The sequence below is a fragment of the Barbus barbus genome, assembly GCF_936440315.1.
Source record: "Barbus barbus genome assembly, chromosome: 10".
Lineage (NCBI taxonomy): Eukaryota > Metazoa > Chordata > Actinopteri > Cypriniformes > Cyprinidae > Barbus > Barbus barbus.
This window is the reverse complement of record NC_136738.1, coordinates 24,055,873-24,072,038: the sequence shown is the minus strand read 5'-3', so window position 1 is coordinate 24,072,038 and position 16,166 is coordinate 24,055,873. Positions and strand designations below refer to the sequence as shown.

Below are 16,166 nucleotides of genomic sequence, written 5' to 3'. Positions count from 1 at the left end.
TTAATATAACATATATAATGAGCATAAGAACTTGTATATATAGCATAAGTAAAAACATGGCAAGTCTTTTGAACTTTTGGAGTAATGGCTATGGAAAATTCAGCTTTGTCATCACAGGTATAAATTACATTTCCAAATATTTTATAATAGGAAACAATGGAAGCCCGTTTCCTCCACTGAAAAAAAAAATAAAACTAGGAAATTGCAACTTTTTTTCTCACAATTATGATAGAAACTCATAATTTTGACTTTTTTTTTTCTCAGTATTGTTTTACATAAACTTGAAGTCGCTTGTCAAAATTGAGAGATATAAACATGCAATTCTGAGAAATAAAGTCATAAAGTTAAGATAAACTTACAATAATATATTTATATCTCACAATTCAGAGAAAAAAATCAGAATTGTGAGACAAAAGTTGGAAAATTGTGAAAGTTGTGAAATATAAAATTGCAATTGCAAGAAAAATATCAGAATTGGGAGTTTATATCCCATAATTTTGAATTAAGAGCTCTGAGAAAAAAAATCTGAATTGTAAAATGAAAAGTCGAAATTATCTTTTATTTTTATTCAGTGGCAGAAACAGGCTTCCATAAGAAACAGTTATTTTAAATTGTAATAATAGTTCACAATATTACTGTTTTTACTGTATATTTGATCAAACAAATGCAGCCTTGGAGAGGATGAGAGACTTTCAAAAAATGTTTAAAATCTTACCGACCACAATATTTTGAACAGTAGTGTATATATTTACTTCAGGCTTAAGGGTAGATATTTTTCATTGTTTTTGGAAACTTTACACTTATTGACCCTCATATTCATGACTTTTAATGAAATATTATTTTTGACATGGGTTTCCGCTGTTAAAAAACGTATGAAAGGGACATGTAAACCATAAATCTTTGAAATGCCTGTCCTGTACTAGCACTATACAGTGAAATGTATGTAAGGCTTGGAAGTGGAAGTCAAATCTTTCTTCGAAATAAAGAACAGGAGATGAAACTGAATAATACTGCAGACACATGCTCTTATTATGAATGGTTTCGATCCTTCTCTACATTTCCCAAGATAACGTTCAGACGTACCTGAATAATGCATGCAAAAGCACGCATGTTACAGAGATATTAACTAGTGCCACTAAACAATAGACATCATATTTCAGTTGCCATCAGGAGTCTCTAAAGCCGAACTGCTAAAACATTTTCATCATACAAGCAATGCAAGTCAATCTAGACGTCTTACTTGTTGTTTAACTCAAGAATAACAAACCATGAATTTGAAATGTGATTTACCTTTTTCACTGTCTATGACAATGAAAATGGAAATATCTATTTGCACTTTGCCTCTATCCAGATGAATTGTGTCTCGGTTATTTCAGATAAGCACAATTGATGGGTCAACATGAATATAGCAGAGTTGTTAAATGAGAAACATAAATCTGTGTGCCAGTGTGCAGAATGCTCTTCATTGTTACCATGTCTCTTCCTCCCATTATTGATTGCCATAATGAATACTTGGATTCCGGCTTACTTTTATTACACCAATGCCGAATTTTGTCCTATGAATAAAACCAGCCAGCTCCATTAAGAAATCGATGGCAGGCTTCACTTGATATCGTCATTAGCGAGCTTTTATCATAACGACGAGGAGATAAAGTATGACACCATAGTTCTCTTTCATCAAGTTCGATATCACAAGAAACATTTCTTAGAAATTCAAGTATTAATCATTTTATCATGAATATAACTACCATGAAAAATGTATTATACAGCCCACACAAAGATGATAAAGCATACACATCAGAGATATAATGATGCTTTTTTCTTCTTTTTTAATTCAATTTTTTTTTATCTTCATCCAGTATCTTTAAAAGTTTGGGGAGGATGTTTTCTGGTGTGGACGGACTTGACTGGCCTTCACCTGAACAGCTTTGGGATGAATTGGAACAGCAAATGTGAGCCATCTCATGGAAAATGTCCCAGAAGAGCGGAAGCTCTTCCTGGAGGACAAACTCATTTTATATCCTTGATTTTGAAATTAAATGCAAAACAAGCAACGATATAAACCTAAAAACTGAAAGCATGGATATGTTAATTGTGAATGGCTGAAAAATTGTTGAACTGATTTAATTTCAGGTAGGTGGATGGATGGTTTGTAAAATTGTGGAATAAATTTAAGCTTTAATGTAAAGTGAAAATATAAAATTAGACTTTTGGGGTTAGATGAATTGAAGGTCCCAAGTGACTTATGTTACTAGACATATTTTTGTATTAATTTAATGCCTATTGTAATTCACAGGGCTATTTTTCAGTATTTCCATGAATTAGATGCACATTTTAGACGTCTTTGCTTTAAATTAAAACCTACAGGCTAATTGAGTGAAATCATTCAATTTGCATTTATAGTGGTGCTATTATGACACATCTTCAGTTAAAATCTGATCAGTTAAATATGTAAATATTCTTGGCCTCTTTGAATAACTTTACATTTTGTGCTATAACAACTAATATAGCAAATTAATTTCTTATAATAACATTGTCTGATGCATCAGTGGCCAGTTTCCCTTATCTTACCATATAGTCATTTATGCAATATGCTATACATAGTGTAATCAGTGTTGCCATTAAAAAATTGTTAGATGCAAGGTCTTATATTTGATTTTAAATCATCTCCATATAATATTTCTGTTCTGGGTACAAAAACTAACCACCAAAACACACATACGGTGTATTCAAGGGAAGTACATTAAACCCATGGAAATGATCAAGAATCATTGCTGATTCAAGAAATGTACCCATGGGAAATAGGAAATGAAGGAGATTTGCACTCAGCATGGAATCGTGCCTTCATTTGGCATTGGCTTTGTTACCTCATTAAAAGGATTTAAAGGATTTTTACCCTGATAATGTCACCCTAGTTTAAGACTTATTGTCTTAAACACAATCCCATACAAAAAGATTTAGGAATTATGTGCATCATCAATGCCACATGCATGTCGGAATAAATTAGACACGGAGAGGTTTTGTAATGGCCACCCAGAAGATGTATCATGGAAATGCATTCACTGCGGTCTCTGCATGCAGTTTTAAAATAGCTTCAAATTCTAGTTGTTAACGCTGCTAGCAAGAGTGAATATTATCCTTGCTGACGTCACTGCTGCCAACATTGAGACCTGAACCCCCCAACTTCAACTTACTGATTCACATCTCAAACTGTCCAGCTTCTGCCGCTCCTGTCCAAGTACAAAGCAAGAAATGTCACTCAAAGCAAAAGCTAGAATTTAATGAAGAAGTGAAGTATAGATAGAAACAGGAATCCTGTTTGAAATGGAAATAAAATGTCTTTATTTTATATTGATTTGCTTTTTATATAAAAAGTACTTACATTTAATACATTTTTCCAAAATACAAGCAGCCAAACGACATATAAATCAAATACAAAATTATAAAATCTGTTGTATCTTAGTAGCGTCCCTTCTGAAAGTAACCTGTAACGTGATTTAATTCATAATCTCTAAAATTCCCATGTAACAGTAAGTTTGATTCTCTCCGGTATCCATGACATGTCAAGAGCGATATTTGACCTATACATACTATCTTGTCCTAGGTCTATTGTCTAACAGTGATGAAGTCAATTTTGTCAGCTTTAATTAGCTCGATGAAGCCGGTGTAGTTGTATTGCTGTGCTCAAATGTAGCTTTAAGCAGGCAAAGTAGCATAAAAGTAGCTTTTTCTTCCACAGTCTTCTTTCAAACTACCAGACTGTAGTTTAATGACCATCAAACTGACATCAGCTCTGCAAGAATGTCCTCAAGCCGTAGACCAGACTGCACTTGGTCAATATTTCTATTCAGCGCCCAGCTATCCCAGCATGCCACATGGTTGGGGTTCATAAACATGGTTTATAACTGCAGCATTTTTCTGGGTGGTGGAAATGAAAAAAAAGTCACATCATGAAGCAAGAGTAAACAACACTGGATAGATATAAACTCTGTACTTCAATGAGAACTGACTGCAGACAAGCGGTTGACTTGTGTAGCCCTATGTTGTGGAAGAAAGCGGCAGGGGGGGAACTAAAGAAGAAAATGTTAACAAAACCCTTATAATGGTACAAATATGGCATCTCTAGCATAACTAAATATGATAAATGAGGTTAATACTATAAGGAAATGAAAACTTTCACAGTGAAGTAAACACTAGAAAGAAAAAAAGACAAAACCGCCATGAAGCCCCAAGGCAACAGACTTAAAATTCGGAAAGAAACGAACACACCAATTAAAAAAAACAAAGATTTTGCTCTTGTAGTTTTGTTAACTGTCCACAATGTGCAAATGAGCAGTTGTGTATCACATGTGTAGCACAACAAAAACGCAAAAAAAAAAAAATGGACAAGTATGTCTCCAAATATCGCAACAGATATGAAGGTGCAATGCTGATGGTGCCAAGAAACCAAATATAAACAAGATATCTGGAACCTGATAGGAAATAGAAAAATTGTTGTTTTCCTTGCGTTTTATACATTTTGTACATTTAAGTAAAAAAGAGTATAAAGTGTAGTCAGGCTATGCGGCGGTTTCTCGAATCGTCCCCTCAAGTTTCTTTGGGAGTAGCTCTCTCCTTTCATCAATGTTGATGACTGGTTTGCGACAATTCTGCCCATCGAGGTACATCTTCGCATACATCGGATTGGAGTAGTTCATTGGCTGTTCGGAGAGAAAATTGTGGAAAATTGACATTCTTATTGACATCCCTTTAAAAATGGCAGAATTCAGATTAAAGGAAGACATACATGAATAAAAAAACACTTTTATTATGAATAGCAATTAATTAAATAATGCTACAAAAATGAAATAAATTGTAAACAACTTGTGCAGGATTTTACAAAGTTGGTTCAAGGAGTTGCTTCCACTGCAGCCAGAGTCGAATGTGGTTTCTGTAGCATCATTTGGATTGGTTCTTTGAAAATCATATTTAATCATGCTTATAGTGACATGCTGATGTCAGCAAAGAATGATACATATTTTATAACTGTCACTCACAATCACATCAACCTCACCACCTGCATAAATCAACCGCTAAAAACGAGAAACGTAACAAAACCGGCACAAGTTGAGCCATAAAGCCATGCAAATACTATCACAGCGACACATGCAAATTGCATACAGCACATGCATGCAAAAAGTCAATTAGATTGACTGTGTGATACTCAAGTCAAATAATTGAGACAAAGGAGCCCAAGGTGTTCACCTGTCCAGGTATTACTTCCTTAGGGACAGAGTGAATATTCAGCGTGCAAGGGTCACTGGATTTTACACACCAGCCCTGGAACACACACAGTTGCCCCAGCATGCAGTCGACATTTAGAATGTCATTGTCACTAAACAACATCTACGTAAACGCTGCTATTAAGACAAATTTAGACAAACATGTTCATAGCATGAAACAAACAGTCAGGACAAAGCAGTATTGTTATTGGCAATATAGCATTGCTTTTAAGAGGCATTAGACTTTAGAAACAGATGTCAGAGTTATTTCTGTGCAAGGGTAAAAAAAATATAATGTTTGCAGCTTTAATGAGGGAAATTCTCAAGGTAAAAGTGAATCTCAGGAGCAGTGAATATTCTTCATTGGGAGGGAGGATGCAGGCAAAAGATAAAAGCCCTGATGTAAAGCTCTAGTTAATATTACATATTTACACTTGTCATTTATTCAACAGATATTTTACAGGAGAGAACAGAAACATTCTTTCTGGATCTACCACATTGATATTTATAGATCTACATCATCAACTTCAGAGATTTCTTGTATTAAGGGTGTTAAAAAAATGCCAACCACAAACCTTTTGGGGATCAAGTGTGAAATTTGGTTTGAGAAGGCTTCCGGCATCTGCGTGGTTGTCATGGTCCACCTCATACATGTTGTAGGATGGATTGCCTATCTCCACATTAATGCCTCCATTAGTTACGGGCTGCCGTTGTACATGTTTCCCCCTGCGACAGAGAAGCACTTGAAACAGCTGCAGATGTCTGGAGACTGTTTGTTTTTATGGCTGTGCATTTTTGAACATGCATTCAAAATAAAAAAGTAGCTTATTACTAAGTCTGTCAAATTGACATGATTACAACGACACTCAAAGGCATATCAGGCTAAGAAAAACAGCAAGGCGCGATGCAACAGAAAAAAAATGCATTGGTCTGTATGCATGTATAACCAACATTTAATATTTTATTTAATACTTTCATCATTATTTGAAATAAATAATTAAATGTATTGCACAAAAGTACCTTTGTCGTCTTCTGCAGATGCAGACACCTGTAACCACCGTAGTAATCAAAATGACCAGCAGGACCAATGGCACAATGATAGCTATCCTTCCTGTTTCACACAAGAAGCAAAAGCCACTATTAAGTATATTTCCCCAGGTGTCTATGCAGGTGGAACAGGAAATTATTAGATACTCCATCAAAGCAAAATTAAATAAACACTACTGCAGCTGAAAAGATATTAAACCAATATTTAACACGAAGCCCAGATGTATATTCAGATGTGTCGTTTGACTGATGAAATAACGGATCTTTTCATTTTAATAATTCAAGGACCGAATCCTTATTGAATTAGTAGAGGAGAGCTCTTTATAAAGCGTGGAAGCTCTCTTCATTGCTCACCTCCAGCTGTGTTATCGGAGCGGCTGCTCTTGGGGGCCGGCCTCTCACACTGCGTCCCCGACCAATTAGCTGAGCATCTGATTTAAAACAACAGAGTCAAAACAAACAATAGGCAAGTCAGAAAAGAGAACAAACGGCTGACAGTTTCAAATTAAAAACAGTTTTTCGGTTTAAACAGACACAGGCCTAAATTCTACTTAAAGGAATAGTTCACCCAATAATACAACTCTGTCCTCATTTACGCACACAAAGCCTTAATTATATAATTCTGAAATTATATTAAATATATAATTGTGAAAACTATTTCACAATATTAGTTTTTACTGCATTTTTGAGCACATAAATCCAGTGTATATATATTTATTATATATATATTCAACTTTGGGTGTACTATCACTTTAAGTGTAGGCAAACATGCAAACAAACTGAAAACACTCATTAGATGGTGAGCAGTAAAGCAGAAAGAAAGTCATGAATCATCTTATTTGTAATTGGAAACGGTCCAGTGGGGGTCATGTTTATGATTAAACAGATGTTTGATGCTTGTTTATCAGCGGATGATATGAGGGTGAGGACTGGATCATTCACACTAAATCAATACACAATTTTACAGTGTGGACACATTTTTTAATTATTGGACTGTATATTAATTCCTCCCTAAGCTGAGACTGTACAGGATGTTAGACAAATAAAACAGACTAAAAGTACACAGATCCCAAATAAATACAGAGGATCCTAAATGTGTGGAGAGTTTGCACAGTATGGGATGTGTGTTCTCCAGGATGGTGCTGTAGGATCATAGGAAGTGGACAGTGGGGAAGTGGGTAGGGTAAATCAACTGGATGGATGGAGTCTGGTGGAGATGAGGCATCTGAATCAGGTGAACAGTGGGACCTACTTGCATCGAGGTTTGTTAAGGGCAGTTATTGTGCATATTCCTTCATTCTGACAGTAGTAATCGCAGGGATTGGCCAGCTCATCGCAACGCTGGTTCTTGAACCCTGCCGTGCAGCTGCAAGACATCGCAGTCAGGTGGGCACAGTAAGAAATGAAATTAGAGTGAAGAACTGGGAAGAAATGTGCATGATCTGTAGAGCAGCAGCAAGTGTCTGTTTTATAACCATGAAATTAAATGAGCAATATGCATTTCAAAAATATTCAAGCCAGGGGTTCTACGATTCAGGGTTTCCACACTTTTCACAGATGAATTTCCATGACTTTCCAATGATCTGTTCATGTTTACTGTAAAAGTTTTGGTTTTAGAAATCATTTTACAAAGATTGCAGGGTGGGTTTCAGTTTATTTTGTATGTCTGAAAGACTTTTAATAGACAGAATGATATTATCACATTTTCTCTACATATGAGCAAGGTCTAGCAGATTAAATATTTTAGAAGAAAAATGACTCAAAACTCCCTGATCATTCCAGATTTTTCATAACCCCTAATGGTTTTCAAATCATGGGGCTGCAGAATAAAACCTTGTTGTCTCCTGCTTTTTTTTAAATAAAACAATCCAAGCTGCCAGAGTATGTATAACACACCCAGTTGCATTTTATTTGATGATTTCACTGGAATGGAGAGTGAGCCAAAGAAGATCGATAGAGAAGTGAACCTGCGCCTGAGCCAGTCTCAGGTTTTGATGCCGACAGATGAGTTAAATCGCAGATATCTAGCGAGGACAGTGATACAATTGGAAATGTGTTGGCAGAAACAATACCTTGTAAAAGAAAGGAATATCAAACTAGTCTTCAAAATAAAGCTGTTTTGTTCAGTGTAGTGTGTAGACCCCAATAAATCAGTAGAGAGAAATGCTGATGTTAATGATTTCCTATACTTTGCGACTCTTGACATAAAATAATATAATTTATATGTAATTATATATCATTTTTTAAGAAATTATTGGCAGACAACTTAAGTGGTGATCTGTTTGCATTCTGGAGAATATTCTGTGTTGAAACATGCTTTGCTGTTTCCTCCTTGACTTCTTTAAAGGTAAATAGGTGTGCTTTGAAGGAAAGAACTTTGCCTTTCCAAGAATATATGACTTGAGGCTTTGATAAGGAATTTATTTACATTATATTCAGATCAACTATCATGACTTCTTTCCAGATACAGATCCATCATTCCATACATTTCCTGTGACTCAGAGCCAGTGAATGAAACGCATTATAGGAACCTCACAACAAGAAAACCTTGAGAGACAATTTGCATAGAAACTAATTCCAGTCTCTCGATTATGCCAGCCATTGCCACAAACGCCATCTAAACGGCACAGAACATTTCACGATTTTCAAAACAACCATTTGCAACCTGTTTAAGTTTGGAGACTAAATAAAACTAGTGATAATTTAATGCTTGCTAACCACCACGCTTCAGAAAGCATCTGTTATACATGCCTTCTGTCACAATCTGTGTTTACAGCTAATAAAGCCCGATGGGAAGGAAAAGATTGATAACTGTAAATATCTTGCATAGGACAAGATGATCAGGAGGTGCAAATTGTAAGGGAAATCATTAACAATCATGTCTCTCGAACCGTTAACACAATAATAGCAAATCAAGAAAACAGGACCTTATGATCCACAGAGATTTGAAAGCAGGGTTTAACAGTATGTGCATTTCACCGCCATTTGCAATTAAAAATTATTGTGGAAAATTATGAGTGCACTGGTGTGCATAACCTCCCACACTCAATTTGCAACTCATTGATTACAATGGGAGTGATTTAGTTTTGCATTAGGCTGCGGCTTATTCAGCGTATATTATATGCTAAAAGAAACACTGCAAATCACTGCTTTTCAGGCCTTACTTGATGTTAATAATTGATTTCCTGAATTCCGAAGTAATTCGGAATTCAGCAACTGAATATATTGTATTGTGATAAATAAACAAACATATTAATAAATAACTAAAGTATTACTATACACATAACCATTTTTTTTCCTACTGATCATATCTGACAGCTTCGTTGCCTTACTACCTCTAAACACATGGTACTCTGCAAGGGCCCCTGCCTTCACCTGTTCCTGATCTTGCAATGGAAAAGTGAATTTGTTCTTGATAAAACAAATCGTCAGGGTTTCTAAATGTATCCATTCCTGCCGGCCAAACCAAACAAAGCAGGACTCCAGCTGTTCTCAGAATGGCGTCCCAATATACACAAGTCCACAGGGTGGACATCCTGTCAGCATGTCCGGCATAGTGTGAGGCTAACCTCTTCTTTATCAACGTGTGTAAAAGAAATAAATAAACTGCTGCACCTGACAACAAAATTTCATGTCCAGAGATGACAGCTCAAAAAACATTCATGATTTTACAGTATTGATCAAACGTCCCACACATAGAGGACCTTTTACGTGATTTGTGACGTGAATCAACAGACTTATTCATTCAGTAAGTTCAGCTATATATTTAGTATTTCATTAGTGATCACTGATTTAAAAAAACGACACACAATTATATAGTGTGGACAATGTGAACTTAATAAATAACACATTCTATAAATTAGGTTTTGTATCATTTATATTGTCTTTACTATTTCAAATAAATTCTATTCATCTTTCTATTCATCAAAGATAAATAATTAATAAGAGCTGTTACTTGAGCATCAACTCAATACCAGAATGATTTGTGAGTGATAATGTGAAGGAATACATTGCATTTCTATTTACATTAAAATAGAAAAGTTTATATTAAAATAATATGTCAATATTACTGTTTTACTGTATTTTTGATCAAATAAATGCAGCCTTTGTGAGCATGTAAGATTTATTTCAGATATTAGAAAAAAATTCTGCCTCTAAAAATAAAATAAAAAACAGCTTTGAGGCTTGATGTAATTTAACCAAAATGTAGGCTTTTAGGCACACAAGAGCTTGGCCTAATTATTCCTCTGTGCTTTTTAAGTCTGTCAAACAGTGCCAGTGTAGAGCCCACTGATGTAATTTTGGGCCCCATTGATGGGAAATTTACGAGTCTCTGACATCTGTACAACTTTTCTAAATGAATGGTAAGACTTCCATTCTTATGCGCTGTGTGGGTCTAATAGCTGAGAATTGGAATGTGGACAAAAGGAGGCACTTAGTCATTCTTACTGGCAGAAGGGTAGGCTGGTGTCGGGGTCTAGATGACAGGTCCCTCCGTTATAGCAGTAGCCGTCACACAACTGGCAGCTGGAGGCGATTCGACCACTGGTACAGCTGGCAGAAGGACAACAAATAGGAAAAGCTAAAAATGGGATTGTTGTATAAACCGAGGAGTCATTTCACTGTGAACTTAATAAATAGTAAATTCTATAAATTAGGCTTTGTATCATTATAAACTGCTTTAATGTAGAGGTCTGTGCGGGACTGTTTTTTTAAGTCCCGCTCCCGCGAGGTTATATCCCGCACCCGCGATATATTCACTCTTTGTTCACCCGCTGTCCGCTTTGAATAATTTTCTTTAAATTTAGATCTCGTTTCCAGAATCACACATTTAAATTTCCTCTACTGAAAGAAAGAGAGATAGGCTAACAAATAAAAAAAGTGTAGACTGCACAAAATTTATGTATTTGTTATTAGTCTTGTCAAGAGTCTTTTATTGACTCTTTTAAAATGTTATTCGTTTAACATTTTGCTGCCAACACAGTAGGAAACAAAAGTGTCAGTGAAAATAAATATGTACAAAAACTGTATTCCTTATTTTTATTCGTCCTGTCAGGCTACAATTCGTTTAACTTTTACAACACAATAGGAACAAATGTCGCAGAGGGGGTAGGTTGTACAAAAATGGCCTTTTAGCCTATAATTTTATTCGTCTTGTCAAAATACTAAATTCGTTTAAACACAGTAAACACAGTAGCCTAGGAAAAGTGTCGCAGAAGAAAAATAAATAGGCTAAATAAATAAATTCGACACCTGTCATTTAAAATTACAGGCTAAGAAATATATAAACAAAACAGAGTTGAACTTTCTTCAAGGAAAGCATATCCACACTTTGCTCCATCTTTATTCTGCTCTGTCACTCATCAACAACCTGCCTGTTCTGTCTGCGGGCCGTATATTCACCACCGGTACAGCCTGCTCTGAGCATCCTTATGCACATGCTGCGCACAGACCTCGCAAATAAAACAAAGCACTGGCTAATGCCTGCAGCACGTGCAGGCTGTACCGGTGCTTAAATAAAGCACAGATATGCAGTTCTGAAAGGATGTCGGGAAAGGGATATTGTTAGACCGCCCGCTCCCGTTCAAACTGCACCAGAGTTACTGACCGCTGCCACGTTATATTCTGGAATTTAATCCCGCGTTGCAAGAAATCTGGTCGGATACCGCGGGAGAGCCGCGGGAATGCAGACCTCTACTTTAATCTCACCGCAGTTGTTGGAACTTTATTATCCTGAATAGAGTTATATTTCGCTGAATGTGCAGAAATACTAGCAGAATTGCTCCAGATGAGGAATGATGCCTGTGTCAATACAATCACCAAACTTAACGTTAAAATAATGACTGAATTCAAACAGGTTTGTAATATTAAAAGAATAAACAATTATTTTAAACTGTAATAATTATATTTCACATTATTACTGTTTTCACTATATTTTTTGATTAAATACAAATAAATTATAGATATTAAAAAACAACTAACTTGCAAGCCACATCTCCTGTATCTCCATTAATGATACATGGTGCTCCATGGCACCGCAGGCACTTGTCGACGTCACACTTGATGCCTTCATAGCGAGGCGGGCACACGCATTCAACGTGTCCGGAACTGGACAGTGTGCAAGCCTGGGAATGGACGCAGTGGTGATGACAGATGTCTGTCAGGGAAAAGATATGTCCTTAATTAAGATATGAGGGCACATTTCTTTCATATTATGCTCAAGTTTAATTAGAATTTTACAAAGCTTTAATGAGACTTAATTATCCGCATCAAATATCTACTGGTACGAAGATGAAAATGTGTCACCCCTTGGGTGCACAGCACTGAAAATGCATTACGGGTGCACAGATTAAATTGTTTTCCAACAAATTATAATACCAAAGACTTATAACCACAAATATTTTATCAGCAAAGCACAGAAACACCTCAAGGTTGTTACAGCAGCATTTAGCAAACCTCTTTGGGCACAGATCGTTCAAATACTAGCATATGCCCTTTCGAGTCAAATACAATATTTGCTTTCATTTGGCCTTTTATGTTGCTTTTGCCAGCTGTGGAGAGAAAACTCAACAATTCTTCCATTAACCACAATTTAGTGACTGGTCTTCTATGTAAAAACCACAACAAGCCCTCTCAGGAGATTGTATCATTTTCTCCACATTTTTTTTTCTATTCCTCTCGGTGCTTGAAAGATTTGAACAGGCAATATGGATTATGATGATACGGAATTAAAAGGGCACAGCGGTAGATGTAATTACCTGCCAAGAGAATCACAGACCTATTGAATTAAAATGCAGTTGCTGACCATTTCTGCTGGGTACAAGCAATCTCTTACAATACTTACGATAAAGACAGCGGTCACCCGTGTACTCTGCCAAGCAGCGACACACTGGCTGGTTTCCAGGGCTTACGTCACACGTGCCTCCATTCAGACAGTGATTATCACAGACCCGTCTCTCACAGTTAGGGCCAGTGAAGCCTGTCACGCAGCGGCAAGTAGGTTTCCCTAAGATCGGAGCACACAGATGCATCCATGTGAGCGTTTTATTCATGTTTTGTCCTTTTGGTTTTAGCACCAACAGTTGAGAGAATGTGAGCTGTTGGCAAAAGCTGGCCATGAGCAATGCTATGATTTTACAGGAAGCAATTTATACTTTGAGCTAAACTTGAGTCTACAAGAACCATAAATTGACACCTGATGTAAAGCTGTCTGAAAATAGATCTAATACCAACCAAATGAACCACGTTCTGCAGTACAAACTTGAACCAAAAGGTTTAGTGTAAAAGTGGCCTGACTAAAAAACAAAACAAAACCAGAAAACACTATGTAAACAAATGGAGTCATATAATTATGACAGGAAGGGACATTATGTTGGCCATAACATGAACTTGTGGGAATGTAATTGCATGTTAAGGCCGTGACATATTACTCTTGAAACCATGCTCAGGGAATTACATTTTTTTTCTTAAGATAATGATTTCTTGTTGCAAGAACTACACTTTTTTACTGTGGCCACAGGTTTAATGTGTAAACAATCCTGTGTGACCATAACAATCTGGGAAATGGAAATAATAATTGACAAACACTTAAATGAAGAATGACAAATCAAGGTAGGACATGGCTCTATTCTATTCTATTCTATTCTATTCTATTCTATTCTATTCTATTCTATTCTATTCTACATTAGAATTATATAGTTAAATATAAAATAGTTAAAAATAAACAGCATTGAGATCCTTTAAAAGTAGAGCCACATGCCGCATTGTAGTGCGTGTGTTTAAATGTAATCACTATACATTAAAAATCTGAGGTGAAATGAGTTGTTTTTGTTTAGATTCAATAAATGGTGTTGAGTTTTTATAATATGCCTCCCTCATGATATGACCTCAATAAAATATATAGTTCTACTTATAAGCAAAGCTTTCACTCAGTAACTATACGCTTTTTAATAACACTGCACCCCACTCGACCATTAACAAACCACCAGAGAAAATGATGAAATGTATCAAACTTCAGAGGATTCTGATGTTAAGAATAATTGCTTTCTTACATGCTTCATCAGTCAGATGATTGATTATGATAGATGAAGCTGTAATATGACACTCTTGACTAATTTTAATTGAGGTGCAGATACAAACACTCAACTGATTTTGTCATCAGAAATCCTTTTGTAAGTTTCTACATTTGGGACCAAAGTGTTCAATTTCAAATGAATTCTTTATTAAAACAGATCAATTGCACATTAGCATACAATCCAAGAGTCCATATGCTGCCTTGAATCATTTTAGATTATAACCGTTATTACTAGCACACACACTGCCACTCAGCTTTGTTAACAGATGTCTTTAAAATATTAATTTAGAAGAACTCCTAATCAAACTGCCGGGCACTCAACATTTCACAGTAGTTGCATGCAGAATGCATGTAATTTGATCGCAAGTACTGATTATAAGAACATTTCAAATACTTCATTAATCAGACTGAGGCAAAGATTTCAATCATGTATTGAAATCTACACAAAGCTGTTTGAGAGTTTCTTACCAAGAGGTGAGCCAGTGCACGTGCCTCCGTTTAAGCAGTAATCTGTACAGTGGTTGACTTCACAACGTTCCCCAGAGAAATTAGGCCAGCAGTAACAGCGCCAGTCTCCTTTTTCATTGGCCATGCAACGTCCTCCATTCTCACAGGCAGGTCGACACAACTCACCTTTACAATATTGAAACAAATTGACTGAAAATATATATATTTTTTAATTGAATCTTCATGTACTTTTGTACCCCCAAAACCATGAAAAAAGAGAGCAGCCCTACAGTAAAGTGAGGCTTCAGACCTGAGACAATGGGGTCAATACAAGAGCCATTGACCAAGGTCTTCCCCTCTGGACAGGTGCAGCTGGCCCCGGTTGGATTGAGCAAGCACATAAAATCGCAGGTCATCCGCGCACAGGCATTGGCCACTGAATTTCAAAACAGATAAAGCATAAATTGAATTTGGAATATACAATGACATTTAGATAAACTTCAATTTATAATCATTAGAATTAATAATTAATAATAATATTCACCATAATTAATTATATAAATATTATTTAATATCATTGTGGACAATATTATTTTATATATAATATAATATATTTAATTAATAATAATAATAATAATAATAATAATAATATTTAATTATATTAAAACAATTTGAGAAATTTATGCAACATTTATATCCAGTCTGGTAATTTCATAAATGTTGTCCATTTAATTGTGAAATTATTTAAGAAATTATGAAGTAATATACAGAAAGAAAATAAATAAATTTGGTTATAAATTGTATTAGCAGAGTTGAAAACCTTCCCTACAAAATAAAAAGAAAAAAAAAATGAAATATATGTATTGTCATGAATCTGGTCTATGAACTTCCGTTAACTCACCACCACAGGTCACCCATTCACCACACTAACTGTTGCACGCCACCTCAGACTACAATTCCCATCATCCATTGCACTGACGACACACACAGCTGATTGCACTGATCACACACCCTACATAAACCATGGACTTCCTCTTCCTCTCTGTCCAGTATTGTATTGCGTTTATCACTCCCCTAGTGTTAGCGGCCTTACCGAGCCATTCTGTGTTTTTCTGTTTAGTTCCAGTATTGTTTTGCATTTATAACTCCTAGTTTTAGCTGCGATACGGAACCCTCTTTGTTGTCTTAGTCTTGCCTTGTGTGTTTTCTAGTGTTTCGATTCTTGCCCGTGTTTCCAGTTTATTTATTTAATTTCTTAAAACATCTTGTCGAACTGGTGGCTCAAAAGTTGCAGATTTGAAAGCCGTGGCTCAAAGATGCCAGCAGTATGAGGGAAC

General features: G+C 35.8%; 1 protein-coding gene across 1 annotated transcript in view; it reads right to left on the bottom strand.

Annotated features, from left to right (window-relative positions):
- Positions 1-1,865: 1,865 nt before the first annotated feature.
- The window catches only part of lrp1bb (low density lipoprotein receptor-related protein 1Bb), a gene marked incomplete at its 5' end in the record, with an annotated part of 288,040 nt that continues 273,739 nt past the window's right edge, over positions 1,866-16,166 (bottom strand). The window contains 11 exons of the mRNA XM_079427014.1: positions 1,866-4,700; positions 5,245-5,319; positions 5,837-5,987; positions 6,282-6,372; positions 6,663-6,739; positions 7,561-7,674; positions 10,758-10,862; positions 12,291-12,465; positions 13,153-13,314; positions 14,851-15,015; positions 15,140-15,265. Of these exons, the coding sequence (XP_079283140.1) occupies positions 4,560-4,700; positions 5,245-5,319; positions 5,837-5,987; positions 6,282-6,372; positions 6,663-6,739; positions 7,561-7,674; positions 10,758-10,862; positions 12,291-12,465; positions 13,153-13,314; positions 14,851-15,015; positions 15,140-15,265 (1,382 nt within the window). The 3' untranslated portion in view covers positions 1,866-4,559. The remainder of the gene's footprint in view (positions 4,701-5,244; positions 5,320-5,836; positions 5,988-6,281; positions 6,373-6,662; positions 6,740-7,560; positions 7,675-10,757; positions 10,863-12,290; positions 12,466-13,152; positions 13,315-14,850; positions 15,016-15,139; positions 15,266-16,166) is intronic.